Source organism: Gallinula chloropus (genome assembly GCF_964237585.1).
Source record: "Gallinula chloropus genome assembly, chromosome: 12".
Classification (NCBI taxonomy): domain Eukaryota; kingdom Metazoa; phylum Chordata; class Aves; order Gruiformes; family Rallidae; genus Gallinula; species Gallinula chloropus.
The window spans coordinates 22887209-22912652 of record NC_140097.1 but is presented as its reverse complement, the minus strand read 5'-3'; the positions used below and the strand labels follow the sequence as shown (position 1 = coordinate 22912652).

The 25444-nt window shown below is 59.1% G+C and overlaps 1 protein-coding gene across 2 annotated transcripts in view; it reads left to right on the top strand.

Annotated features, from left to right (window-relative positions):
* The window catches only part of TEX264 (testis expressed 264, ER-phagy receptor), a 41175-nt gene that overhangs the window by 5602 nt on the left and 10129 nt on the right, over nt 1-25444 (top strand). For both annotated transcript variants that reach the window (XM_084269615.1, XM_084269616.1), the window contains exon 3: nt 3646-3867. In XM_084269615.1, the coding sequence (XP_084125741.1) occupies nt 3646-3867 (222 nt within the window). The remainder of the gene's footprint in view (nt 1-3645; nt 3868-25444) is intronic.

Below are 25444 nucleotides of genomic sequence, written 5' to 3'. Positions count from 1 at the left end.
TTGCAGCCATTGCCCCTTGTCCTGTCCCCACAGACCAGTGAAAAGGGGCTGGCTGATTCCCCCTGCATCCCCTGCTTCAGATAATTATAAACTTTAATTAGGTCCCCCCTTAGTCTTCTCTTCTCAAGGCTGAAGAGTCCCAGCTTACTCAGCTGTAGCCGTGGGGCTCCGCGCTGTGGCAGGAGCCTCCCCTCACCTAACGCCTGTGAGCACAAGCAGGAGACCTGGCTCTGCTGGAGTGGCTGGGGTGCCTGGTGGGACCTTCCCCAGGCTGACCTGTGGCTCCTGAATTGGTTCCCATAGAGATCTGCATCTCACCAACAGGCAGGGTGCTGGGAGTGAGAATGTCCTTGGGGTGGGATGGGCAGCAGCTGCTTTGTGCCTGGGGAGGCGAAGAAGGGACCAGTTTTGGGTGGGTTGCTTGGCCAGGGGCTGCAGTGCTCATACTTGGCATGCTGGCTTGGGCACTGAGCACCCCAGTGTCCCATGGGGTGCCCCTGGATGCTCCTAACCCACTGCAGCCCTGATGGCACAGGAGGGAGGTGGTGTGTGCTGCTGGCTCCTTGATCCTTGAGGTCCAACGGGGTGGAATCGATCACCCAGGCTGCCTTTTCCCTGGGAGGAAGAGATGACCTCTGTCTCTTCCTTCTTGTTCTCAGTCCTCTCCTGACCTCAGTGAAGCACCCTCTGGCAGAGGCTGGTCTGGTTGGAGCTGGACACCCTCCATGGATGTTGACATGTCACCGAAAATAGACCCTTTGTCATCAGGCAGCACAACGTGCTCGCTGCCTGCTGTGTCCCGCCGTGTCCCTGGCTGGGTGCTGGTGGGGCCGTGGCTGGACAGGCCCTGGAGTCTGGCCCCCTGCCCTTGAGGGGTTTGTGCCCTCAGTGCTGTGACAGGATGAGGCTGGTGGGTGGCATGGGCCAGCGCTGTTGTTTGCTGTGCTGGCAGACTCCTGCCTTTTGCTGGGAGAGAGGACAGGGATGCCAGAGGGGGCAAGCAGTGGGTGCTTCCCTTTTCCTCAGCCAGGTGCAGGGCTGGAGGGACCCCCGTGGCCTGGAGCATGTGGGTGGCCCTGGGGTCACACTGGGCCTTGGGGCAGCCACCATCACCAGCATCCTTGGGGCTCTGTGCTGGTCCTGACTCTTCAGCCTTCACACGAGGATGCTCGCTGAGTGCTGCAGATCCTCTGCCAGTGGTGTTTTATGTGTTTTAATGGACACTATTAATATTAATTTGCACTTTTCCCCCCCCTTTCCCTTTTTATTTAATATTTAGCAGCCCAGAGGACCTCTCCCTCCTTCTCTCACTTCTGGCAGGAGCAAAAATAACTCCTCAGGAAGGGCTGGATGTGGCAGGGGGGTTGCACTCAGCCTCAGCCCAGTGCTTTTGCTCACTGTTGGCACGTGCTATAGGGCCTTTAGCTGGCAGCCCACACCTTGGCGTGCCCAGTGACCAGCGTGTGCCCAGGCCCTGGATGGAGGAAGCTGAAGGGCTCTCTGAGCACAGGAATGGGTTTTGCTCCTTCAGTGAAGCTTCCAAATTTGTTAATTAATCATTTCCAAAACCTCTCTGTGGGGGGCTTGGGGGAGCAGAGGCTTTGGCCAGCACCTGCCCACCTGGAAGGGACAAACTTCTTTGGGAAAGGCTGGAATGTGTCTTTCCTTCCTTTGAGGTGGGACTTCCAGGCCAGGGAGGAGGCAGATCAGCCTTGCTACTGCCCTCGAGAAGGTGCCCGTGGGGGCTGCACACTGTGAAAAACAGAGGGAGAAGGGAGGAAGCGAACGGACCCGACCCGGGTGGTGCTGCCCTGTCTGGCAGCCGCGCTGGGGCCAGGGCCGGCCTGCCAGTGCTCCAGAGCTAAGCAGAGACTGGGTCTTTAAGGGAATTTAATCTAGATTCCCCTTCTCTCCTCCCTTCCTCTGCGCCGTTCTCCATAGAATATCTTCTACTGCCCTGCTTCTCCCCAGCCCCGACCAGTGATGCTCCACGAGTGATGCTCCACCAGCGCCGCTCGGCACAGCCCTGTCTGCAGCTCCCTCTCGCAGCACAGGAGGGCAAGAGCGAGCCGCCAGCTCCACCGGTCCCCAGCCCGATGGCTGCAGCTGGTCCCTTCCCACTCGTATCCTCCTCCTCCTCCGGGATGGTCCCGCCGTGCCGATGCAGAGGGCAAAGGGAAGGCTGGAGCCGGAGCGCGGTGCACCGTGGTTGTGCCGCAGGAGGAGACGCCGCCCAGGCAAAGCAGGGCTGAGGCTGGGGAGTGGGGAGCAGAGATTGCGTCCGGAGGCGTGTGGGGATGGCAAGCTGTTGCGCCTTGTGCACCCCTTCTCTGCCATCATCCTCCCGGAGTGCTGTGATGTCAGCGCGCCTCTGGGGTGTCCGTCTGTCTTGCTGCTCACTCTTCGGCTTCCTGGTGAGTTGTACCGCCTCCTGTGGCAGGAATTTGGAGACTTGGCTTCTCCAGCCCTCACCAGGAGAGGTTGGAGAAAGTGGCCAGAGTTGCACATCTGGTGGCCACTCAGAGTTGCCAGCAGCCATATCATGTCATCATCCAGCAGGTTGGAGAACAAGTGCTGGGGGAGGACGAGCACTCCCTTGGTGCCCCCTCTACCCCCCATTCCTCCCACGCTCCTTTCTCTCAGGCCTCTGTGCCCAGAGGGAAGGAGCCTTGTCTCTGCCTGCCAGCTCCTCCTTCCAGCATCTCTTTGGGGGTGGAAAAGACAACAGCTCTGCTGGGAACAAAGGTTGGCGTTGAAGGAAGGAGCTGGGCTCTGGTCTCGGCAGCAGGAAAGCACACTGTGGTACTGGGAGTTGCTGGGGGCTCCCACCCCTGCCGTGTTCCTGCCTAGTGCCATGGCTACATGTGGATTCTGTTAAAAAACAGAAGTGAAGCCATGGCCCAGGCCAGCTGGGAGTCCTGTGGGCCAACACTGTGCTGGGAGCAGAGCCTTGAGCACCGCCCCCACCAGGCTGGGAGCCCTGGAGCCCCCATCATAACAGGAGGCACCCCCAAGTCTGGAAAGAGAGCACGTGTTATCTTTTGTGTATTATTGGGGTCCAGGGTGGGGGTGGGTGGGTCTGTGTTACTGCAAACACCTGGGTGGCTGCACGTAGGTCTTGTGTGCCTTGGGTTCCCCAGCCCTAAAAGTGCTCCAGGCTGAGTGTCCCACTTAGGAGGCACCCAGGAGCCTCTGGATTTCTCTGTGGCTTAGTGCTTGTGGGTCGTACGCCCAGGCAGTTGCTGGGGACAAGGTGGCCAGCAGGACAACCTCCCTGGAGGCAAGCTGGGCACGTTGGGGGCTCCTCTCTGGAGTTGCAGGGGTGTCCTGGGCATGTCTCAGTGGTTGGGTCTCTGCTCAGGGGTCAGGAGAGACGCTTTCTGCAGTGGCTGTGACCCAGCACAGGTTTGGGTGAGCTGCCCAGTGGGGTTCAGCTCTCTGCCCTCCACGGAGGGGAGCGGTACCTTCCCCACTGGGCTGAGAGCTGTCGCTGGTGGAGCATCGCGTGGGCACCGGCTTTGGTGTGTCCAGTCATGCCAGGCCATAGTGTTTGCCCTGGTTCCTGGTGGCCTCTTGTCTCCCTGCTCAGCTGGTCGAGGTGTTGGCTGATCTCTTCTGATGCTGTCTGTCTGTCCTGTCAATCAGGTGCCTCCAGAGAAGTGCCGCTTTGCCATCGGCCGGATCCTGAGCGAGGGAGATGCGAAGCCCTCGGAAGAGCAGATCAAGCGGTTCCAGAAGTACGGCTTCAAGATCTTCTCCTTCCCTGCTCCCAGCCACGTGGTGATGGCGACCTTCCCATTCACTACACCGTTGTCCATCCATCTAGCAGTCAACCGTGTCCACCCAGCCCTTGACACCTACATCAAGGTAAGCAAGTGTGGCAGGAGGAGCGTCACGTGTTCCATGGCCTGTCAGAGGCTTCTCTTGCTGATGGGGCTGCTCTGACGTGTCACCTCTTGATGTCTTCCCTTGGGCAGCACTATCAAGATCTCCTCCTTGTGCAGCCTGGCAGGTAGCTCCCCGGTGGGCATGTCCTTCCCTTCACTCTGCAGGCGCAGGGGTGTCTGTTCTGCTGGTTTGTGTTTACCAGAAGTGGGTTCTCCTCTGATGACTCGCTGCTCTTCTCCTTACCATGGAGATGAAAGTTGGTTTTCCCCTCCAGGGGCTTGCTTGTTGTTAGGATGTGGCAGGAATGTGCCCCTTCGGTGTAATGCATCGTGCCATGGAACTTCTGTTTGAAGTGGCAGCCTCACCACTGGGACAGCTGTTTCTGCAGGGGCAGGAGGAGGAGTTAGAAACTTCTGGGGGCTTATGAAGATGTGGTTTCAAGTGGTACATTGAAATTTATGGCCCTTGGCCCGACTGGGCAGCCAGGTGCTGTTGGGCTCTGTCTCCCCTTGCCCCTGAATGGAGCAGGTGGTCATCCCTCCATCTGGTCTTTCTGAGGCCGGCTCTGCTGCCTTGCTCTGGCTGCCAGGCCAGCTGCAGCAGGGCTGTTCCCAGGCAGCACATGGGATGCAGAAACCTCCAGCTCCAGGCTTCCTAGAGAGCGGGGATGGTCCTGGGCAGCTGGGCGATGAAGGGAAGAGACCATCCTTCCCGGTGCAGGAGGAGGGTGCTGGGGAGGGGCGGGCACCCAGCCCCTACCTCACCCCAACTGTGGGCTGTGCCGCTGGCGTTCGTGCCTCTTGAAGCCGCTATTTATAAACCTGCTTTTCCTGGCGAAACTCCCAGCCCCGTGGGGAGCCGTGCGGGTCCCTCCAGCCTTCGCTGCGCCGCACCACGGCTGCCAAGTGCCAGCCCAGGAGCTCTCCTGGGGAGCACTGCCCACCCTCCTGCCTGCTGACACCCCGTCCGCCCCAGCCTGGCGGGGTGGGAGACGCGTTGCCGCCAGCGGTGGGTGAGACCAGGGCTGGTTGCGCCCTGTGGGTGCCGGAGAGCAGAGCCAGGCTGCCGTTCTCTCCTTGCTCCATCCTTTCTGCATCCCTCCCTGGAGCTCTGCCGGCTGTTTTGGTGCGGGGAGGGGGGGTGGGGGGGTGTTGGGCGCTGCTGCCAGCCCTGTGGCGGCGTGGGGAGGGGGCTGGCACGGGTGGGAACACGGAGTTGGCTGCGGGAGTGCTCGGCGACGTGGGGCTGACGCTGCTGTACTTGGGGAAAGGTCCCGGCAAGCGCATCTGTCGCATGGAGAGATGGAGCTGTTGGAGCTAAAACGGGAACCCCGGGTTGTTCTGGGAGCTCCTGGCAGTGCCCAACGGGAGCGGCTGGTCTCCAGGGAAAATAAATACCTGGAATCCCATGGAAAGGCAGCACCCAGGGCCACATGCTGGGGGAGTGGGGCAAATTTTGATCTCTACCCCAAGCCCAGCAGCACGGGCGTGAGGGTGCGTGGCTGCGCCCAGCCCCAAGTCCTGCCGCAGAGCACAGCCCTCCTGCCTGCCTAAGACCGAGCCTGGGGGTGAGAGGGAGGGGTGATGGGGCTGCCTTGGTGGGGTGGGTCAGAAGGGAGTGGGTGCTGCTGGGCCTGGTCCCCATACGCTGCACTGTGGGGATGTCCTGCCTGCCTCTGACGTGGCTGGGGGAGCTTCAGAGGCCGTTTGCAGCTGTGCCAGCAGCATCCCTGACACTTCTCCAGCATCCCCACCACCTGCACCCCGGGGCTGTGCTGGGCTTCCCAGGGTGGAGGGATGGGGAGGGAGGGGGGGGGAAACTTTCATGGAAACAGGTGACCTGTGCCCGCTCGGTGGTGGGAATGGGGGTTGCCATGGAGACAGCCTCTCCAAATAGCATCCTTCATCCCACCCCCAGCGCCCAGCTCCCTTAAGCAGCCCGAGACAGCAGCGAGACAGAGATTTGCTTTCTTTATTTATTTCATGCTGTGCCTGCTTTGAGCAGGGCACTGTTAATGAGAGCTGGGGGTCAGGCTGCTGAATGTGTGGGTCCCCCCACTGCCCTCCCATCCCAGCGGCAGCGGGACAGGAGGGGGTGGGATGGCAAAAGCCAGGAGGCATGAAAAGGGCCTCAGAGGTGGAGATGAAACACTGGCACCGGTGGAAAGAAGGAATTAGCTGGAGTGGAGGGAGGATGGCATGGCTGCCTAGTCATAGGAAGGAGGTGTGGGAGGGCAGGGGATGGCATGCGAGGTGGAGGAGGCAGGGAGAAGGATGGAAGGTGGGGAGGAAGGGTGGAGAAAGCTTTGGAGATGCTGAAAAACAGGGAAGGGGAATGGGAGGAGAAAGGAACTAGAGGGGAGTGTGGGGTGAAGGAACTGAGGGTTTGGGAAGCAGCTGGGGGAGCAGGACTGTGAGAGGAGCTGGGGAGGTGTGGGCAGAGCTGGAGGAAGCCTCACCATGGGGTGACCCTCCAGTGCCCATCCCATGGCATCCCCTGAGGATATCAGCTCCTGAGGCTGGAGTCTGGTAGACGTGGAGGGGGAGTGTGGCTCCGTCTGGGCTTACTGGTGCTGCGCAGAAGTTACTGGGGATGCCTGTGGCTCAGGTTTCCTGAGCTGTGCAGGCACAGTGGTCCCAGTCTCCTGCCACTTTGCAGGGACAGGGAGGATTAAAAATAAAATTCACAACAGTAATTTAAAAAATAAATAGGATGGGGGAGTCTCCTTGTGTGGGGGGTGACAGGAGATGGGCTGGCCCAAAGCAGGAGGTTCTGTGGTCAGCCTGTCCTTGCAGCATGCCTCTGCACCCCCTTAACTGTCCTGGGGCCCAGGAACCCAGGAACTGGCACTTCCACAGCTCCCTGGGTGCAGCTGCAGCTTTCAGGAGCTGTGGGGAAGTGGCTGCAGCCATCCCTGGGAGGTAAGAGGACATCCTTTCCCTGGGAGGCAAGAGGACATCCTTTCCCTGGGCAGGCTGGCTGGCAGCAGCAGCCACTTGCTGGAGAAGCCCAGCAGAGCCTGCTGGCTCGGTGCTGCGAGCACACCTGGGGGTCAGTGTCCTTCAAAAGCATTTCTTCCCTAAGAGCTCCTGCCACCTCCTCCTGTGCTGCCAGGCAGAGGTGTCCCTGCACCTTTAGAGAGCTGGGAGGGCTCCTGCCCCATCCCAGGTCGCTGGGGAGCTGAGCAGGGTGTTAGACAGACAGGGCTTGCTCCTGCTGCCAGCCAGGGAAGCGTTATTCCTTTGGCTGCTGGCTTGGAGTGAGCTTTGCTCCCTACCTCTGCTGTGGCTGTCCGGGGTGTGGTGACCTCTGGTCTCTCTCTTTGATAAGCTGAATATACAGAGCTTGGGAAGTCTCCCTCTGGCATGTTTTCCTTATTCTCCAGTCCTGATTCCTGGGCCTTTTTGCAGACCCTTTTTCAGCTTAGAAACTTCTCTGGCTTGTCAGTAGCACAACCAGACGCTTCCTGGTCCCACTGCTGCGGTGCTCAGATGTCTGTGGGAGACCTTGTCCCCTGCCACAGACCCCCTGGTCATGGGTCTGTGCTGAGCCAGCCAGCTGGCTTCAAACACATGCCATGCCCTTGGATGGAGCTGTGAGCTCCTGATTAACAATGGGAAGTGGTACCAAGTCCTGTGTCACTCCCGAGCAGTGTGAGTGGGTAGCACGGGTGCTGATGTGTTTATCAGTCCAGCCTGGAATCTCCACAGAAATAAATCCCATTTGCCAGTGGGATCTGATGGATGTAAACAGGCATTCCTTGCCATTGATTGTGCTGGTCTCCTTTGCTTCCTGGTGACCCAGACTGGTCACAGCCACACGTTTATTTTGCCTTTGCCTGACCAGCCTGTGCTTACCTGAGTGCTGTTCACCTGTTTGAGTGTTGGCAAGTACAGGCTGCTGTCTCCCACGGGGCTTTCTAGCATCTCCAGCGGGCTGAGATCGCCTTTTGACACACAGACAGCTTGTCAGCTGGACCTCCAGCATCTTCTAAATGTGTGTTACCTGGCCCTGCAAGCCATGCCTTCCCATGGAAGAGCCAACACTCCACCCCATCCTCTGCCTGCCTTGCCTGGCTTTGTCCTAGCCCCTGTGCCTGAGCAGTGGCCGAACGCTTATCCCTTCCCTGTGCTGCCACCGAGGTTTCCCCACCTGAGGTGTCCACCTTTCAGACTCTCCTCCCCTACCCAGTGCCCCCAGTGGCTCTGCAGGTGTCAGTGTGGTGGCAGCAGGGGCTGGGGACCTGTGTGTGGTCCTTCACAGCTGCTAAAGCCACACTGCCCAGAGCCCTTGTGAGTCCAACTGCACCTTTGCCCTGCAGCTCCCCGACCGGCAGCTGGCTTTGCTCAGCCCAGAGACCAGGCTTTCCTGCCAGGCCTGGGAGCTGGGTGCCCATCCTGCACCGCTTCTGTTTGAAAGGTGGAACCCTGGAGCAGTCTTGCTTGGCTGAGTCGGGGTGCTGGGGCTGGAGCAGCGGTTTGGCAGCTGCTGAAACCTGCAAAGAGGGCTCAGTTGTCTTCTTGGGCTTACAGCCTTCCTCCTGGCTGGCTCAGTGTATCTCTTTTGGGCTCTACAAATGAAACCACTTTAAACACCAGCTTGTCAGGTGTGAGTGGTCCAGGCCATGGTCCGTTTGTGCCTGAGAGCTGAGCAGCAGCTCCAGCTGAGCATCTCCCACTGCAGGTTTTTCTCTGGAGAGCTAGGAGGTGCTACAGATGCCCACACCTCTCTGCTGGTGCTGTTCTTCAACCATAGCTCTGCTTGTCCTCGTGAACTCCATGGGTCTTCTGCAGGCTCTGGGGACCATGGGCTGAGGACCACAACATGAGGTGGAGCCCTTACAGAGCCAAGGCCACTCAAAGTTCCATACCCACCTCCTCAGGGAGGACGAGGAGCAGGGACACCTTTATCCAGAACATATCACCACCGACCTGGGGCTTTGCTGCCCCAGCATCTCATCATGTTGGCTTGGAAGGATTCTTCATCCAGATGACCTTGCATCAGTGAATCACCCTGCAGAATATGCCTGTGGCTTTCTGAGAGATGGAGCTCTCCATCCTCCTGTTTTTCAGTGCCCCAGAGTGACCATGGGATCAGTGTGTGGATGCCTTGAGGGAGGTTTGGGTTGTTGGGGAGAGAGGTGGTGCCTCAGCTACCTGGTTAGATGGGACAACCTTCAGCTGAAGCCCACGTGCACTTGAATATAGGCCTGTCGAGCTCCCAGGAAGACAGGAGGTGATCTGATCCCCCTGTTAAGCGATCCACATGCATCAAATAAACCAGGGGAAACAAGCCCTTGAGAGCTGTGGAGGATTTGACGTTTCTAACTCGTATTGATGGCACAGACTAGACCAGAGCTGACAGCATGACAAGCTGCTGGGCCCTGGGCTGGCAGGGGCTGGGAGTAAGGATGCAGTCTCTGGGGGAAGTGTTTTGGAGCCCTTGTGTGTGCCTGCACAGGTCCTGAACCAGGCTGTCAGTTGTGTTGTGTTTGGCATGTGCACTGCTGCTGGACCTGGGTAGCACCTGGTCCTGCCAGTTGTGTACCTGGGGGCTGCAGCAGCACCAGGTTGGGGCTGTCCCCCAGGGGTGTCCTTTGGTGGGTGTAGCCACAGACCGGTAACCCCTTCAGCGGGCGGCATGTGGTTGGGATGGGAGGTGGGTGATGATGGGCAGCGCTGGGGAGCTGTGGGTGTTGAGGATGAGTGCCAGGGTAGCTTGGCCAGCGGTGTTGGAGGACACCCTTGGCTGGCCAGCGCTCTCTGCCAGGAGCCAGCGAAGCTGTTGGGCTTGGGCTGGGCAGGAGGAGCAGGTGAGGGGTGGAAGCCACGATGCTCCTGCCCGGAGGGCGACAGGCAACTGCAGGAACCAGCGAGGGGCCCCGAGGTGTCTCTGGGGGGGACTTGGCGCCTTCCTGGGCGCATTCATCTCCCTCTGACCTGCACTGACAGCTGGTTTTCAGCCATCCCTCTCCAGCTCGCTGCTGTTTGGCACCCCCCAGCTGCATGTCACATCGCATCAGGCAGCGAGGTTGTGGGGACTCTTATTTATTAAATATTTTTAGTGCTTAAACCCCTCAGAAGAAGCTTCAGTCCTGTGAGTGTGAGTGACCTCACCTTCAGCACAGCTGAAGGCACAGACACAGGCAGGGGGAGGGCAAGCAGGGTCTGAGCTGGCTGGAGGGGCCTTCTGGTGGGCAGTGCTGATTAACTCTGTAGGGACCTTTGGACCAGCTCAGGGTCGGCTGGTGCAGCGGAGCGGGTCCGTCTCACCTGTGTCTGCAGGGACACGCGCTCCTCCTGCGCTGCTAATGGAACATATGGGGACCTGGGGCTCTGCGTCACATCTCCTGCCACTCTCAGCAGGCACCCCCACTTTCCCACTTGGCTGGAGGAATTTGGCAGCCCCAGGGCACTCCTCATCTGCTGTCAGCTTTTCCCTGCACCCTGTGGGCAGGTGGTGACTTGGTGCTGGCCACACTTCGTGGCCAGCTCTGCCAGTGTGAGCCGGGCAGTGTGCATGCTGGCTGCCCAGCCAGCATCTGCCAGGGCCATACCTATTGCTCCCCTTCCCTCCTGCAAGCACACAGCTCCTGTTTCAGCCCTGCTTCTGGGTTCCATGGGGGCAGGTGTAAAACCACAGCCCCGGTGGCATCGCTGCTTTGAGCAGGAAAGAGATTTTCTGGGCAGCTTCAAGCTCTGGTGGTTACAAGGCTCCGTTCCTGCCTCTGCAGCTTGTCTCATGTGGGAAGGCACACGGCTTTGCCCCAGCTTCTTGTTGACTCTGTGTAAGCATCTTCCCTGGCAGCAGGCAGAGGAGTCCTGGTCCCGGGGAAGCGGCTGGTGTGGGACACGGTTCCTGGCCAGCGTGGCCTCCCCAGTTCGAACTGATCACAGAATGGGAACGGCCCAGTTTGGAAGGGACCTGGAAAGATCGTCTGGCCCAGGATGCCTGGATGAGGTTATCCAGCACCCTATTGCATCTTGAAAGCTTCTGGCAGTGGGGACTCCAACGCATCCCTGGGGACGTTGTTCCAGCTGGCAGCCCAGCCCTAGGTCTCTGCCACCGTGGGTGCTTTCCTGTGGCAGCCAGCATTTTGATCCTATTACCATCCCAGCTTCTCTTCCAGGAGCGCTTCCAAAGGCGGTTCCTGGAAGGAGAGCAAACTTCAAGTGCCTGTCTTCCCATCCCTGCCAAACAGCGTGGGCATCCCTGATGGTAAAAGCCCAGCCCAGCACTGCCTCTTGGCCAGCGGTGCTGCTGGAGGGCAGTTTTGTCCTGGGACAGAGCAAGGAGCCACCTTCCTCTTCCAGCCAGTGCTGTGGAAAGCTGAGGCTCACAGCAGCCTAGCAACTTACCCAGCCTCACAAAATTGTCAGAGAGATGGATGTGCTCAGACACAGAGCTTGGCTCCCCTCCCCCTCACCTTGCAGCAAGGATTAATGATGGCAGAGGAAGCTGGGGATGCTCCCGACGGCTGTCCGGGGCGAGAAGAGAACCCAAACGCTTTGCCTTGGGCAAGGAGGGAAGAGTAAAATACGACAGTGCTTTCCTGTCAGATCTCTTTATCGACTCAATCTGTATGTGTGCTCTCCTGGATGTATTTATAGAGAATCCTGGAGGATGCAGGCAGCTCCAAAGGTTTTCTTTGTCAGGCAGCGGAGATGGGTTCAGCTCTCGAGCAGTGACACTGTCCCAAACCTCGGGGTCTCCCCCCCCTTGCCAGCTAGTCCCTTAATCCGAGGCTGAGCTTGATCTGCCTTTCTGCAGTTATTTTAGCAGGGTCCTAATGAGTTGTTTCTGGGCTGGTTCTTCCCTGTCACCCTCTGAGCCGGACCCTGCCAGCTGTGCCAGGCTCGAGAACCAGCCAAATGAACCCGATCAAATGGGAAGCGGCTCCTGACAAACACTGCTCGTTCCCAGCGCACGCTGCTGGCCCAGTTTCCCTGGCTGTGAAGTTCCCACTTTGAAACCTGTGGAGCAGGGGAGGCAATATGTGTGAAAGCCAGAGCCTTTGTACCTCCAGAAAAGCAGCCCGTTGTGCCATGACTAACAACTCCTGCGTTTTCCATTCCAGTTAGGTGCAGAATGGTAGGAAAGGGCCTGGGAGAGCACAGGCACCGAGGCAGGGCAGGGCTGGGTGAGTCCTGGGGCTGGGGTGAAAGAGCAAACCCAGCTCTTGCTCTTTCCCATGCCAAGAGCTTTCTGAGCCATGGGTGAGGTGCTGGCTGTGGGGCTGCGTCCCTGGCTGGAGCGCCCGCGAGGCGACAGAGCCCAGCTGTTGGCTCTGAAGCAGAGGGTCACACTGGAAGCCCCCCAGGGTCTCTTCTTTCAACATGACTGTGTCTGCATATATATATATATATATATATATTCATATATAATCCTGTCATCTCTGCCTGCATGTGGCAGCCACTGCCTGTGGGATACTGTTAGAGCTGATGCCACTGTGTGCTGGTGGCCTCGGGCAGAGGCAGCGGGCTGGAGGTGTCCTGAGCTGCCAGTCCTCGTGACCATAGCAGGTGCAGGGCTCTGTGGAGCTGCTCACATCCTGGGGAGGCTTTCACAGGCTCAGCCTGTGCTTGTCCTCTGTCTATGAGTTGCTCTGCCCACGCCCACAGGGACTCGCAGCCTTTGCAGGGCAAGTGTGGGGTATGGAGAGGTGTGGTGGTTTAGTGCAGACCCGTGTGCAACCAGTACATCCCATCCTGCTTTGAGGAGCAAACTCCTGGTGCTGGGTCCTGGTTGTCCTGACAGGCTGTGGAAAGTCACGCTGCCCAATTTTGGCCCTCTCTTAACTCCCCCAGGTTGGCCAGAACCAGGTTCATCACTACTCTCCAGCTGCCTCTACCCTTGCAGAGCTCCGGAACAGCTTGGAGCCTGGTCTGTGAGCTGCTTGAAAAACAAAGGGCAAGTTGTGCTTCATTCTTGGCTCACAGGCTTTGGGAGGGAACCTGGGAGCCCTCAGCTCCAGGACTCTTTTCATCCCATTTTTTCCCCAGCATGTGGCAGCTTATCCCAGCCTCTCTGCTTCAGCCAAGCAGGGGCAGAACAGAACCTTGGTGCTTTGTAACTCCAGCCCCCGTGCCTGAAGTCAGCCGGGATGTCTCCAGGTTAGAACTGCCCCCAGGCAGCTGATGAAGGTCTGAGACCTGGTGGGGATATCTGGGCTTCCTGCTGCATCCCTCCCTCTGTCCTGGGTGAGCAGCAAGCCATGGCAAGCCTCTTCACCAGCACCCTGGCTGGGCAGGCCTCTGGCACCTCTTCAGAGTGAGACACGGTGGTTTTCCCCAGCTGTCAGACCGCAGTGGGCAGAGGAGGCAGCAGCTCCCTGGGGACAAGCTGGGGGTGAGTCAGTTCTTGTCCTCTGTCACGCTGGAGCTGACCTCTTGCAGGGCCTCTTCTGCTCTGTCTGGTGTTGAGGAACTGAAGGTACCTGTTACCTCCAGAGTGGAGCAGCCCCTGATGGAGCAGTGCCTCCAGGTGTGCCCAGGCAGCCTCCTGTCTCTTTGCCCCCAGCCCACCCAAGGTTTGCCTTGCCTGGGCTCCTTGCCTTGGTGAGTGTGAGGAGGTGCAGGCTCATGCCTGGCTTGAGCAGGTGTGGTTTTGCTGTATCTCCAAGATAGGTTCTCCCATAGGTAGGGTGCCTCTGTCCTGCCAGGAGTCTGGGGCTGCCGTGCACAAAAAGAGGTGCCTCCAGCATGGCAGAGAGCACCAAACCTGCCTAAGAGGGGAGGTGGTGATGGGGAGTCACCTCTCCTTCTGGGTAGCAGAGAGAAACTAGGAAGAGGTTTCTGTGCTGACTTGTACCTGGGCTCTGCTCCAGCTTTTGGGACAGGATCAGATTCCTGTGGCTGCCATATTCGCCTTCTCCAAAGCTCATCTCTTTGGGGTTCCAAACATGAACCTGTGGGCAGAGGACAAGCTGAGGAAGGCTTTCAGGGGCTTCCAGGGTAGAGGAGGAGCTGAGGAAGGCTTTCAGGGGCTTCCAGGGTAAGAGGAGGAGCTGAGGAAGTCTTTCAGGGGCTTCCAGGGTAAGAGGAGGAGCTGAGGAAGTCTTTCAGGGGCTTCCAGGGCAGAGGAGGAGCTGAGGAAGTCTTTCAGGGGCTTCCAGGGTAAGAGGAGGAGCTGAGGAAGTCTTTCAGGGGCTTCCAGGGCAGAGGAGGAGCTGAGGAAGGCTTTCAGGGGCTTCCAGGGTAAGAGGAGGAGCTGAGGAAGTCTTTCAGGGGGGCTTCCAGGGTAAGAGGAGGAGCTGAGGAAGGCTTTCAGGGGGGCTTCCAGGGTAAGAGGAGGAGCTGAGGAAGGCTTTCAGGGGCTTCCAGGGTAAGAGGAGGAGCTGAGGAAGGCTTTCAGGGGGGCTTCCAGGGTAAGAGGAGGAGCTGAGGAAGGCTTTCAGGGGGGCTTCCAGGGCAGAGGAGGAGCTGAGGAAGGCTTTCAGGGGCTTCCAGGGTAAGAGGAGGAGCTGAGGAAGGCTTTCAGGGGGGCTTCCAGGGTAAGAGGAGGAGCTGAGGAAGGCTTTCAGGGGGGCTTCCAGGGTAAGAGGAGGAGCTGAGGAAGGCTTTCAGGGGCTTCCAGGGTAGAGGAGGAGCTGAGGAAGGCTTTCAGGGGCTTCCAGGGTAAGAGGAGGAGCTGAGGAAGTCTTTCAGGGGGGCTTCCAGGGTAGAGGAGGAGCTGAGGAAGGCTTTCAGGGGCTTCCAGGGTAAGAGGAGGAGCTGAGGAAGTCTTTCAGGGGGGTTTCCAGGGTAAGAGGAGGAGCTGAGGAAGGCTTTCAGGGGCTTCCAGGGTAAGAGGAGGAGCTGAGGAAGGCTTTCAGGGGCTTCCAGGGTAGAGGAGGAGCTGAGGAAGTCTTTCAGGAGGGCTTCCAGGGTAAGAGGAGGAGCTGAGGAAGTCTTTCAGGGGGGCTTCCAGGGTAAGAGGAAGAGCTGAGGAAGGCTTTCAGGGGGGCTTCCAGGGTAAGAGGAGGAGCTGAGGAAGTCTTTCAGGGGGGCTTCCAGGGCAGAGGAGGAGCTGAGGAAGTCTTTCAGGGGCTTCCAGGGTAAGAGGAGGAGCTGAGGAAGGCTTTCAGGGGGGCTTCCAGGGTAAGAGGAGGAGCTGAGGAAGGCTTTCAGGGGCTTCCAGAGTGGTGAGGGCAGCTGCACTGCAGCAGAGAGCCTGAGTTCTGCTCCAGCTTGCACCAGGGCAGCATCTGAGAGGTGCAGAGTGCAGCCACCCCAACAGAGCCAGGAGCACTGAGCCAGCACCGAGAAGGGAGGGACACACAGCCAGCCTCCTGTGGCACTGGGATGGCAAAACAGAGGTGCTGGGGGTACACAACAGTCACTAGAGGGGCTTGGGCTGTGCTCCTCTTCCAGACTGACTGACAGCTGGATTTGGCACGTCCTCATTTAGCGTGGCTGCATGGCTCCTGAAGCTCAGCACGGCTCTGCCAGGCTGCAGCCCAGCTCCAAATTAAAGGGCACTCAACGGAGCAGCTTTACATTTCAAAGCAGCTGGGGGAGCAGAGGGATGCCTGGGACTTTCTGGAGCTGGGGAGTAATTGGGGAGATTTTTATCCTTTCTTTCTTTCTTTCTTTTCTGGCTGCTGGGCTCTGGCTCCACAGAGGGATGGTTTTACCTGTTCATCTCCTGCTAATGGGAAGGATTATAACAACCCCACAGGGCTGGAGGGGGGAGCGGAGCACGGAGAGCGGGCTTGTCACCACTCTGTGTCCCCAGCCCTGGCTGCTTATCACAGTGGTAACTTGTGGATGGGCAAGTGTTTTGCACTGCAGGACCCCTGGGACTTCTGCTCCTGTCCCCCTCCCTTCCACACACCGCCCACTGGGAGATCATAGAATCCCAGCCTGGGCTGGGTTGGAAGGGACCCCAAGGGTCACAGAGCTCCAACCCCCCTGCCACAGGCAGGGACACCAACCTCCAGGCCTGGAGCTACACAAGGCTGCCCAGAGCCCCATCCAACCTGGCCTTGAACACCCCCAGGGATGGGGCACCCACCCCCTCTCTGGGCAGCCTGTTCCAGCCCCTCACCACTCTCTCTGCAAAGAGCCTCCCCCTAATATCTAATTTAAACCTTCCCTCCTTTAGCTTCAATCCATCCCCCTTGTCCTGCCATTATCTGCTCTTTTAAAAAGTCGAATCCCCTCCTGTTCCTCTGCTCCCTTCAGGGACTGGGAGGCTGCAATGAGGTCCCCCCGCAGCCTTCTCTTCTCCAGGCTGAACCAGCCCAGCTCCCTCAGCCTCTTTGTAGGGCAGGTGCTCCAGCCCTCAAACCATCCTTGTGGCTCCTCTGAACCCTCTCCAACAGTTCCACATCCTTCTTGTATTGGGGGCCCCAGCTCTGGACACAGGACTCCAGCTGGGGAGGGCAGAGCAGAGAGGGACAATCCCCTCCCTGTCCCTGCTGCCACTCCTCTGCTGATGGAGCCCAGGATCCCATTGGCCCTACGAGCTGCAAGAGCCACTGCTGGCTCATGTCAAGCTTCTCATCCACCACAATCCCCAAGTCCTTCTCAGCAGGGCTGCTCTCCAGGAGCTCTTCTCCCAGTCTGTATCTGTGTCTGGGGTTCTTCCATCCCAAGTGCAGCACCTGACACTTGGCAGTGTTGAACCTCATTAGGCCTCCTGGTGCGTTCCAAGCTGTCTCAGTGTCCATCTCCCTTCTCTGAGCAGCTCTGCTGGGTGGGTCCTGAGGCAAAAGCAGCACTCCAAGGTCAAGGACAAACCTTTAGGCCAGCTGGGAGGGTGGGTGTCCTACGAGTCCCCATCCCAGCACAGCGCTGGGGCTGTGGGCTTCCAGGTCAAACCCAAAGGGGTGTCCTGGCCCTGTGGGGGTGAAGAGGGTGCACCACAGCTATTCAGTGAGCAGTCACTCTGCAGCAGCCTCCTGCATTCCCTGGTAGGCTCGCTGGGGCTCCGTGGGGCTGTGAGGCTCCTGGGAAGGCTGGAGGGAGGGAAGCCAAGGGCTGGCTCCCTCTGTGGACGTAGCATTTTCTCCCTGCTGCTGTGGGGCTGGGTACTCTCAGTGGCTGCTCTGGGTTTTATGTCTACTGATGGCAGCTCCTTGCCATGCACGAAGGTGGGTATCCATCATCTGCTGCAGCCAGCTGCTCTTCTCTTCACACTGTGTGGATTCACAGCTTGGGGTCACATCCACCCAGCAGCGCAGGAGCCAGATCATGAGTCGGCAAAAGCTTCTCAAGGGGTCAGTGTGGGAGAGAGACTTTGCTCCAGGACTCCTCTGCTGAGCAGGTCAGGAGACAGGCAAAGGGGAAGCAGCTGCTGTGGCTGCAGCTGTGGCCCCACAGCAGAGGAGAGCAGCCATCAGCTCCAATCTGTTACTGCATCCTCCTCCTCCTCTTCCTCTTTCACACACATCTCTAGGTGCCCTGGTGCCCCGTTCAATTGTCCTTCCCCTGCTCTGCTCCTGCCCCCCTGGAGAAGCTGTCATCTGCCTCTCCCACCAGCGTGCTGTGCCATGGGGCACAGGACCAGCATCCAAACCCTTCTCCTCTTGCTAGCCTGCACCCAGCAGCCCTGGGATGGAGCTGCAGCAGCGCAGGGCAGAGTCCACTCCCTGCCCACTGTGAGCTGCAGCTGCTTGGGGAAGGGCAGATGGGGTGCAGAGATGCTTCCCCAAAGTCTTCCCCATCCTCCAGCTTGTGTCCCGCCGGCTGGCACGCCGCGGCAGGCGCTCCCTGGGACCCCGCACTGGTGAGCTGCAGAGGAGGAGGAGGAGGTGAGGGCTGCAGAGGAGGAGGAGGAGGAGGAGGAGGAGGAGGAGGAGGAGGAGAAGGTGAGGGCTGCAGAGGAAGGAAGGCAGGTGCCCAGCCCAGCTCTCCCCACGCCAGCTCTGCGCAGGGTGGCTGGAGAGGTGGCTCAGCACGTGCACCTGCCAAAGCACCATCCCCTGGCTTGGGGATGTCTGGAGCTCTCCTGACGTGCCTGGTGCTGCCTGTTTGCCTCTCTTGCCCCTCCTCAGCTCTGCCTGCGTGGCTGCCTCCTCCCGTGCTGCAGACAGACAGCCAGCTGTCCGTCTGTCTGGCCGTTCCCTTTCTGCCCACCAGGGATGTCCTGGGGCGGATGACACCGAGCTGAGCGGTGTGGTCGACACCCCAGAAGGAAAGGAAGCCATCCAGAGGGATCCTGACAGGCTGGAAAGATGGGCCTGGGGGAACCTAATGAGGTTCAACACTGCCAAGTGTCAGGTGTTGCACTTGGGCTGGAAGAATCCCAGACACAGACACAGACTGGGAGAAGAGTTCCTGGAGAGTAGCCCTGCTGAGAAGGACTTGGGGATTGTGGTGGATGAGAAGCTTGACATGAGCCAGCAGTGGCTCTTGCAGCTCGTAGGGCCAATGGGATCCTGGGCTCCATCAGCAGAGGGGTGGCAGCAGGGACAGGGAGGGGATTGTCCCTCTCTGCTCTGCCCTCCTGAGGCCCCATCTGGAGTCCTGTGTCCAGATCTGGGGCCCCCAATACAAGAAGGATGTGGAACTGTTGGAGAGGGTTCAGAGGAGCCACAAGGATGGTTAGAGGGCTGGAGCACCTGCCCTACAAAGAGAGGCTGAGGGAGCTGGGCTGGTTCAGCCTGGAGAAGAGAAGGCTGTGGGGGGACCTCATTGCAGCCTTCCAGTCCCTGAAGGGAGCAGAGAAACAGGAGGGGATTCGACTTTTTAAAAGAGCAGAGAATGGCAGGACAAGGGGGAATGGACTAAAGCTAAAGGAGGGAAGGTTTGGATTAGATATTAGGGGGAAGTTTTTTACAGAAAGAGTGGTGAGGGGCTGGAACAGGCTGCCCAGAGAAGGGCTGGGTGCCCCATCCCTGGGGGTGTTCAAGGCCAGGTTGGATGGGGCCCTGGGCAACCTTGTGTAGCTCCAGGCCTGGAGGTTGGTGTCCCTGCCTGTGGCAGGGGGTTGGAGCTCTGTGACCCTTGGGGTCCCTTCCAACCCAGACCATTCTATGATTCTATGAATCCTGCGTGGGGTGGCTGGAGGCTCAGGGGCTTCGTTAGCCGAGCTGGCTGGGGGAGTCACCATCGCCGGGGTCTCTGGCTCTCTGCTGTTGGCCAGTTTTTGGGGTAGAGGTGCAAGCTCTTGGCCGTGGGGGTTGAATGTGGCTCTCCTGGCAGCTCTTGCTGGTTTATAAAAACTCAAGGTGTTTGTCTTGGCTCTGCCTTGCTGTCTGGCCCTTGGGCACAGGAGCAGTGACCCGAGGGTGAGTGGTGGCCCGTAGGCAAGTGTCCTCCAGTGGAGAGCCCGGGAGGGACCCTGGCCCTGAGGCAAGGCTGGGCCTCTCTGAGCAGGAGCTCAGTCTTTCTCCACTGTTGGCTGCACTTACCAGATGGCTTGGAAGCTCCTCCCATCCTGAACTTGCTTTCTGCCATGGGATTTGCTGAAGTGCTGTACTGCCAACACGCTGAAGGACATCATCATCATCCTCTTACCCATTCCTCCTCAGCAAACCAGGCTGAGGTCTGCTCCATGTTCCTCTTTGGTGGCTTGCTTTGCCTTCTAAATGAGGCCAAGAAGCCTGGCATTCAGTCCTTGTTGGTGAGGAGGGAAGGGCTGTTTTCTCTGGGAACTGGGTGGTTGCAACCCAGCTTTGCTCCAGGCTGCCAGTGGCTTTAGCTGTTCAAGTTCAGCAAGGTTAGGTTCTTCAGCTTCCCTTTTCAGTGTGCTCAGCCACGAAGGGGTGGTGTGAGGCTGAGTGCAGCCCATCATGAAATGTATTCCATGAAGCCTGGGAGCCAGGGACATTGCAGAAACACAAGGTTGTTCAAGGAGGTAGGAAGGGATGGGGGGGAATTTATCCCACTGCACCATTTCCTTCCCAGGAGCATTAATGTGACACGTCTCCTGAGTTTGTCCTGGTGACAAACAAGCTGTGGAGGAGCAGCTGGAGATGCCCACGTTGCAGAAGGATGGCTTGAGGAGTGAAAGAACAAGAGGAAAGGGCTGAGATTCAGAAGTGGGGCAGCCCAGACCTTCACTTGGGAGACAGAGAGCTCCCATGTGCTGTGGGCACTGGGCAGTCCCACTCCATCTCCATTGCTTGGGTTTTGCTGCACAAGGGCTTTGTCACAGGGCCAGTCACAGGCAAGGACGTGCATGAGAAGGTTGGGCACACCAAGCCTCCACTGGACATCCCTCCTGGGGAAGGGCAAGTCCTCAAGCAAGTGGTGGCCCATGATACAGTGATCAAGCTGAGCTGGGAATGCCCTCCAGGCTCTCCTCTGTGAGTTACCATGGAAGAAACACCCTGCAGCTGGGGGTCTGGGGGCAGGGGCTGTGCTCTAGGTTGGGGCTCGCTGTGAGCAGCCAAACGAAGACCCATCTTTCAAAGAGGCTCTTCACCTGTGCAGAGTGCAGTGGGCTGGCTGGACGAGGCAGGAGAACACCTTGTGTGATGATTCCTCTCCTGCAAGGCTTTGCCTTGACAGGAGGCAGGGACCTTGCCACAGCTGCTGCTCCTGGCAGCCTCGCTGAGGCAACAGAGCAGGCAAAGCGATTTAACACCGCTCCAGCCATCCGTGATGCCAGAGATCGTTGCATCAACCTCTCCAGCTTTGTGATTAATGCTGAAAAAGCATCCTCTGAGGGCTGGAAGGAGAGAGCTGGTCCCTGGAGACCTGCACTCCAAAGCAGAGGCAGCCCTCTCCAGCTGTGGTCCTCCTCTCCTGCAGTCTCGTCCGCCTCCTTTGGCATGCAGCTGTTCTCCTAGTGATGGAGTTCCTAGGAACAGGGGTGGGAACCCAGGTTGGGTTCCTCAGGGGAGGAGAGGCTGTGGTTGTTTGTGGATTAGTCCAGTGCTTGAGCTTTCTGAGTGGGTAAAACCAAAGTGGGAAGGGAGGAGAGGATGGGGTGGCAGTTGGGGCTGGGTGGGAGGGAGTGGGAGGCCGTGCAGTGGTGAGAACCATCTCCCAGCTGGCTCTCTGGCTGGGCTTACCCACAGCAGGGGTGGGAGCGGGGCAGAAGTTGGGGACACAGAAACCACTTGAGGAAATTGAGTTTCCTTTTCATGCAGAAGTTTGCTTCACTTCTGAAAGTCTCTGCTCCAGGACTAATTACTACCAAATAACGGTGTCAGCGGGAGGGACCCAAGCCCTGTGAACTGTGTGTGTTTGCACCATCTGCTCCTCATTCTGCAGGTGACATTCCTGTACTTGGGGGCAGTTCAATATGTCCCTGGAAGCACATGGACTAAGGTACCTGAGCATGTCCAGGCTGGCAGCCTCAGCCAGGGCTTGTCCTTCCCCTGTGCCAGGGGCTCTGGCTGCCCCTGACTACTTTCTGCAAGGTTTTCTCTCTGGGACTTGGTGTCCAGCTTTCCTCTGAAGATGGGAGATGCTCTGGGATGTGTGCAGGATTCCTCTTGGAGCTCAGGCAGCTGCTGGAAGAGGAGATGCAGGGTGCATCCACACCTGCAGCCAGGCAGGACTGTAGCTTGCTTCCCTTTCGGTGGAGGATGGGAAGGAGTCTCCATCCTGGGAGGAGAAGAGTGTCAATGAGTCTTAGAGCAGCTTCCAGCACCACCTCCTTCCTGGGATCTTGCCCTGGGTCCCCACCAGCCTCCCTTGGGGTGCAGGGACCTCCCATACCCACCAACCCACCCGGCTTCACCCCTGGGTTTGGCCGTGCCTGGCGGCTGCCGCCTCACAGCTCCCCCAGCCGTGCCGGGGCGGGAGCAGCCGGGTGACGGTGTCCCAAGGAGCGTGGGCAGGCTGGTGGGGGCAGGTGTAAATTGCATGGCAGGCTGCCTTCCAGGTGAAAATGAAAAGCTCCCCACTCCCCAGCCTGGAGTTTCACAGCTCCACAGTCCCAACACACCCCTTGCTGCTGCAGGGGGGGGGATCTCAGGGGCTTATCTTCACGCCCCTATCCCGAAGCCACGGTGCTGCCGCATCAGCAGGGCCGTATCCTGGCTGTGGGAAGAGGGGGAAGCAGTGTGGAGGGCAGGAAGGATGCTGCTGGGTGCAGGAGGTGCTGATTGCCAGGCACTGGATTTCTCTACCTGGAGGCTTTGCTGTCCTTTGGCTTTGCTGCTGCAGCTCGCTGAGGAAAAGGGCCTTTTCTTGATTGCAATCATCTCACCTTCTGTTTCTGAAACACCTCACAGCCCCAGGGATTTGAAAGCCGAGCACACGGGCGTGGGAGCAGCCTCACCACCTCAGAGATGTGAGTTTCTCCAGGCTGGGAAGCAGCAGCTGTTTAGCAGAACCTCCATAGGCATTGCCTGGTGTTGGCGGCTGCGCCGCGTGCCGGAGCTGGCTCTGGGTGCCTGCCGTGCCAGGAGGCTGAGCCCCATGGCTCTGTGGGCACTGTGCTTGGGTTCCAGGTATTACTGGTGGCAAACACATCTTCCTGCCAGCAGCTTGTCACCCCTTCAGCCCAAACCTTCTCTTGGGCAGGCAGTTCCTCCCCAGCACCTGCTTGAAAGAGTGGTGAGGGGCTGGAACAGGCTGCCCAGAGAAGTAGTAGATTCCCCGTTCTTGGAGGTGTTCAAGGCCAGGTTGGCTGGGGCCCTGGGCAGCCTTGTGTAGCTCCAGGCCTGGAGGTTGGTGTCCCTGCCTGTGGCAGGGGGGGTTGGAGCTCTATGATCCTTGGGGTCCGTTCCAACCCAGACCATTCTATGATTCTGTGATTCTATGATTCTATGACTCCTGTCCTGTGGGCAGGGACATCTTCCACCCACAGCTTCTCCGGGCAGCCCGGTCCAGCACCTCACCACCTGCAGCAGGTGCCATCCTAATACTCAATGTAAGCCTGCCTTCCTTCTCTTTAAAACTATCCCCTGTCACTGCAGGCCCTGGTAAAATGTGTGTTGCCATCTATCTTAGAAGGCCCCTTCAGGTACTGGAAGGCAGCTACAAGGTCCTTGTCATCTCCAGGCTGAAGAACCCTGGCTGTCCCAGCCCTTCCACACAGCAGAGCTGGGACCGTTCCACAGCCACCTAGGGACCTGCTCTGGCAGGCCCCAGCTGGTGCTGGAGGCAGGGTTTGGGTGGGGGGGGTGTCTCACAGGGGCAGAAGAAAGGGGCTGGTCCCCTCCCTCAGTGGCTGGCCAAGCTGCTTGTGCTGCAGCCCAGGAGACACTTGGCTTTCCGGGCTGCAAGTGCACACTGCAGCCAAACTGGGCCACATGTGTGTCACCATCCCAGGTGCAGCATCCCTGCTAGAGCACAGCCCAGGGGGGAGCATTCCCATCCCACTGCCCAGAGAGGAAAGGGTGCCTTTAGCTTTGTTTTCTGCTTTCATCAGCTCAGGCTTGGGGCTGAGAAGGTATTAACCAGGGGCTGCTGGCTGGGCGAGGAGAGATGGAAAGAGGGGTATCCCAGTCTGGCCCTGGGGTTGCCCAGCAAGGAGCCTGTCCCCTGTCTGCACCAGGAGAGCACCGAAGGGTGTGCTGGGTGCTGTGCAAGCTGAACTGCAAAGGCTCCCTGCACTACCTAGCACCCAGAGCCTTAGATAAGCAGGGATGACACACCAAGTGAGGAGGGTGTGAGGAAGCGAGGGGGATGTGGCACACAGCGCGCTCCCTCCGGTCCTAGCTGGTGGCTCAGTTTCAGCTCTAATTTTAGCAGCTGATTTTAGGGCCCTTCAGCTCCACACAGTTTTGTTGTTTCTTTAGAATTCCTGGGACCAAAGGGGTCCGAGCCCTTCCCTGGGAGGAGGAGAGGCTGGGTGCCTCTGGCTGGAAGCAAGGCGTGGGGGGGGTGGGTCATGTTGCCTGAGCAGGGGGGAGCGAGCTGGGGGGGGGGGTGTCTCTGGGGGTCCCCCTGCACTCTGCTGGTGCTAACTGGAGCAGCCTGAGTTCTGGTGGCACGGACAGGGAGAGGCAGTGAGGGTGTGATGATGCACTGGCAGGCCAGCCAGGGGAACACTGGTGAGCCCCCCTGGTGAGCAGCAGCCCCCAGCGACGGCTGGCGGCAGGGAGGGCAGCTTGGTGTTCCCCCAGTAGAAGACTGGGAGTATCTGATGGGTGAGGGGTTGCCTGCTCCCCATGGCTTTCCCAGTCCTGGCTGGGATTTTTGAGCTCAGTACCCGGCCCTGTTCCAACAGCAGCATGGTGGGGGCATGAAAAGCCTCTCCCTTAACTGCTCCCATGCTACTGGCCTTGAAACAGCAAGTCAGTGTGCTGGTGTGGCTTAGCCATCACCCCCTGACCTGTGCCAGGAGGTCTTGGTGATGAGTCATGGGAGCTCTGGGGCCAGAAGCAGGGTGAGGGAAGCAGCTGCCTCCCCGCTGCCTTCCCCATGACCCTAGAAGTGTTCTGGGGCAGGCAGTGGGTTCATCTGGAGTCTGAATGCCAGGGTGCCCGGGCATGGCGAGGATCCTGGGAGCATCCGCAAGGCTCACTTGCTGGTCTCCTAACAAGCTGAATTTCTCCAGCAGTGGGAGATGAAGCAGATCCAGTTGGTGACATTTGAATTCCTGAGAGGACGAGCCTGACAGAGTGACAGAGCTGGTCCCTGCAGTGCCCCAGCTCTCCTACTGCTTCCTGGCAGGCACCGAGGGGCGCAGCGTGGGGCGAGCACCCTGCCACCTCCTGCTTTGGCACAATTCTACTGGGATTTTAATGGCTGCTGGTCACGTCTCCGCCACCCTGGCACGTGTCCTGCAGCCCTGGGGCTGCCTTCCCACCTGCCTGGGCAAGCAGGGGCACCCTCCAGCTGGAAAGCCGTGCCCAGGCGGTTCCCTGGGCAGATGGTGGGGTCTGTTCCTTAACAGACAAGTAGGAGAGGCAAATCCCTGCTGCTGGGGAGGTGCCACCTCCCACTGCTGGGAAGGTGGTTTGGTGCATAGTCTTTGTCGTCCTTTCTGATGCACGAGGCCAGAGGATGCTCCGTTCCTAGAGGGGTGAGGCCAACCTGGAGAAGGTCCTGCAGGGAGTCAGGGTGGTGGGTGATTTGGAAACAATCCAGAGGTAAAGGTTGGGTGGGGGTGTTCCTTCACCCAGGAAAGAGGAGTGCAGGAGTCTTTCCCTACATAACCCCTTGTTCCCAAGAGGGTGGTGAGCAGCACCCCACCACAGCCCTCAGGTGGGCCACAGAGGAGTTGGCTTCATGGCAACGGTGGGTCTGATGTAGCTGGAGTATCCCAGAGCTGCTGCATGCCTCAGGGCTGAACTGGTGAGCTCTGGGCGCGTTGCCCTTTGCCACGTGTGTGCAGCTCAGCTGTGTGTATTCCATGCAAGAAGCCCCACCCTTGGGGTGCCCAGTCCTGCAGCCGTGCGCGCCGCGCCGCCGCCTCCACTTTCCCCTCCACAGGCAGGGTGAGGTGGCACGGTGTGACCTTGCAGCAGGACCAGTCCCTTCCCCTTCCCTGCCCTACTTCCCGGCCCTGCTCTCCTGGCCAGCAGCCAGCGTCCCGCCGCTCACCGGGCTCCTCCAGCCTTCGGCTCGCGGGCCCCGCGGCCACCCTGCTGCTCCGTCTGTTGGCGCGGTCGCGGGGGCAGCGAGCGGCTCCGGCCTCAGCGCCGGGGCACGCTGCTGCCTGCCGAGCGTGGCTGGTGTGTTGCTGTGCTGTTGAGCCGTCGCTCACCCGCTCTCTGCGCCGC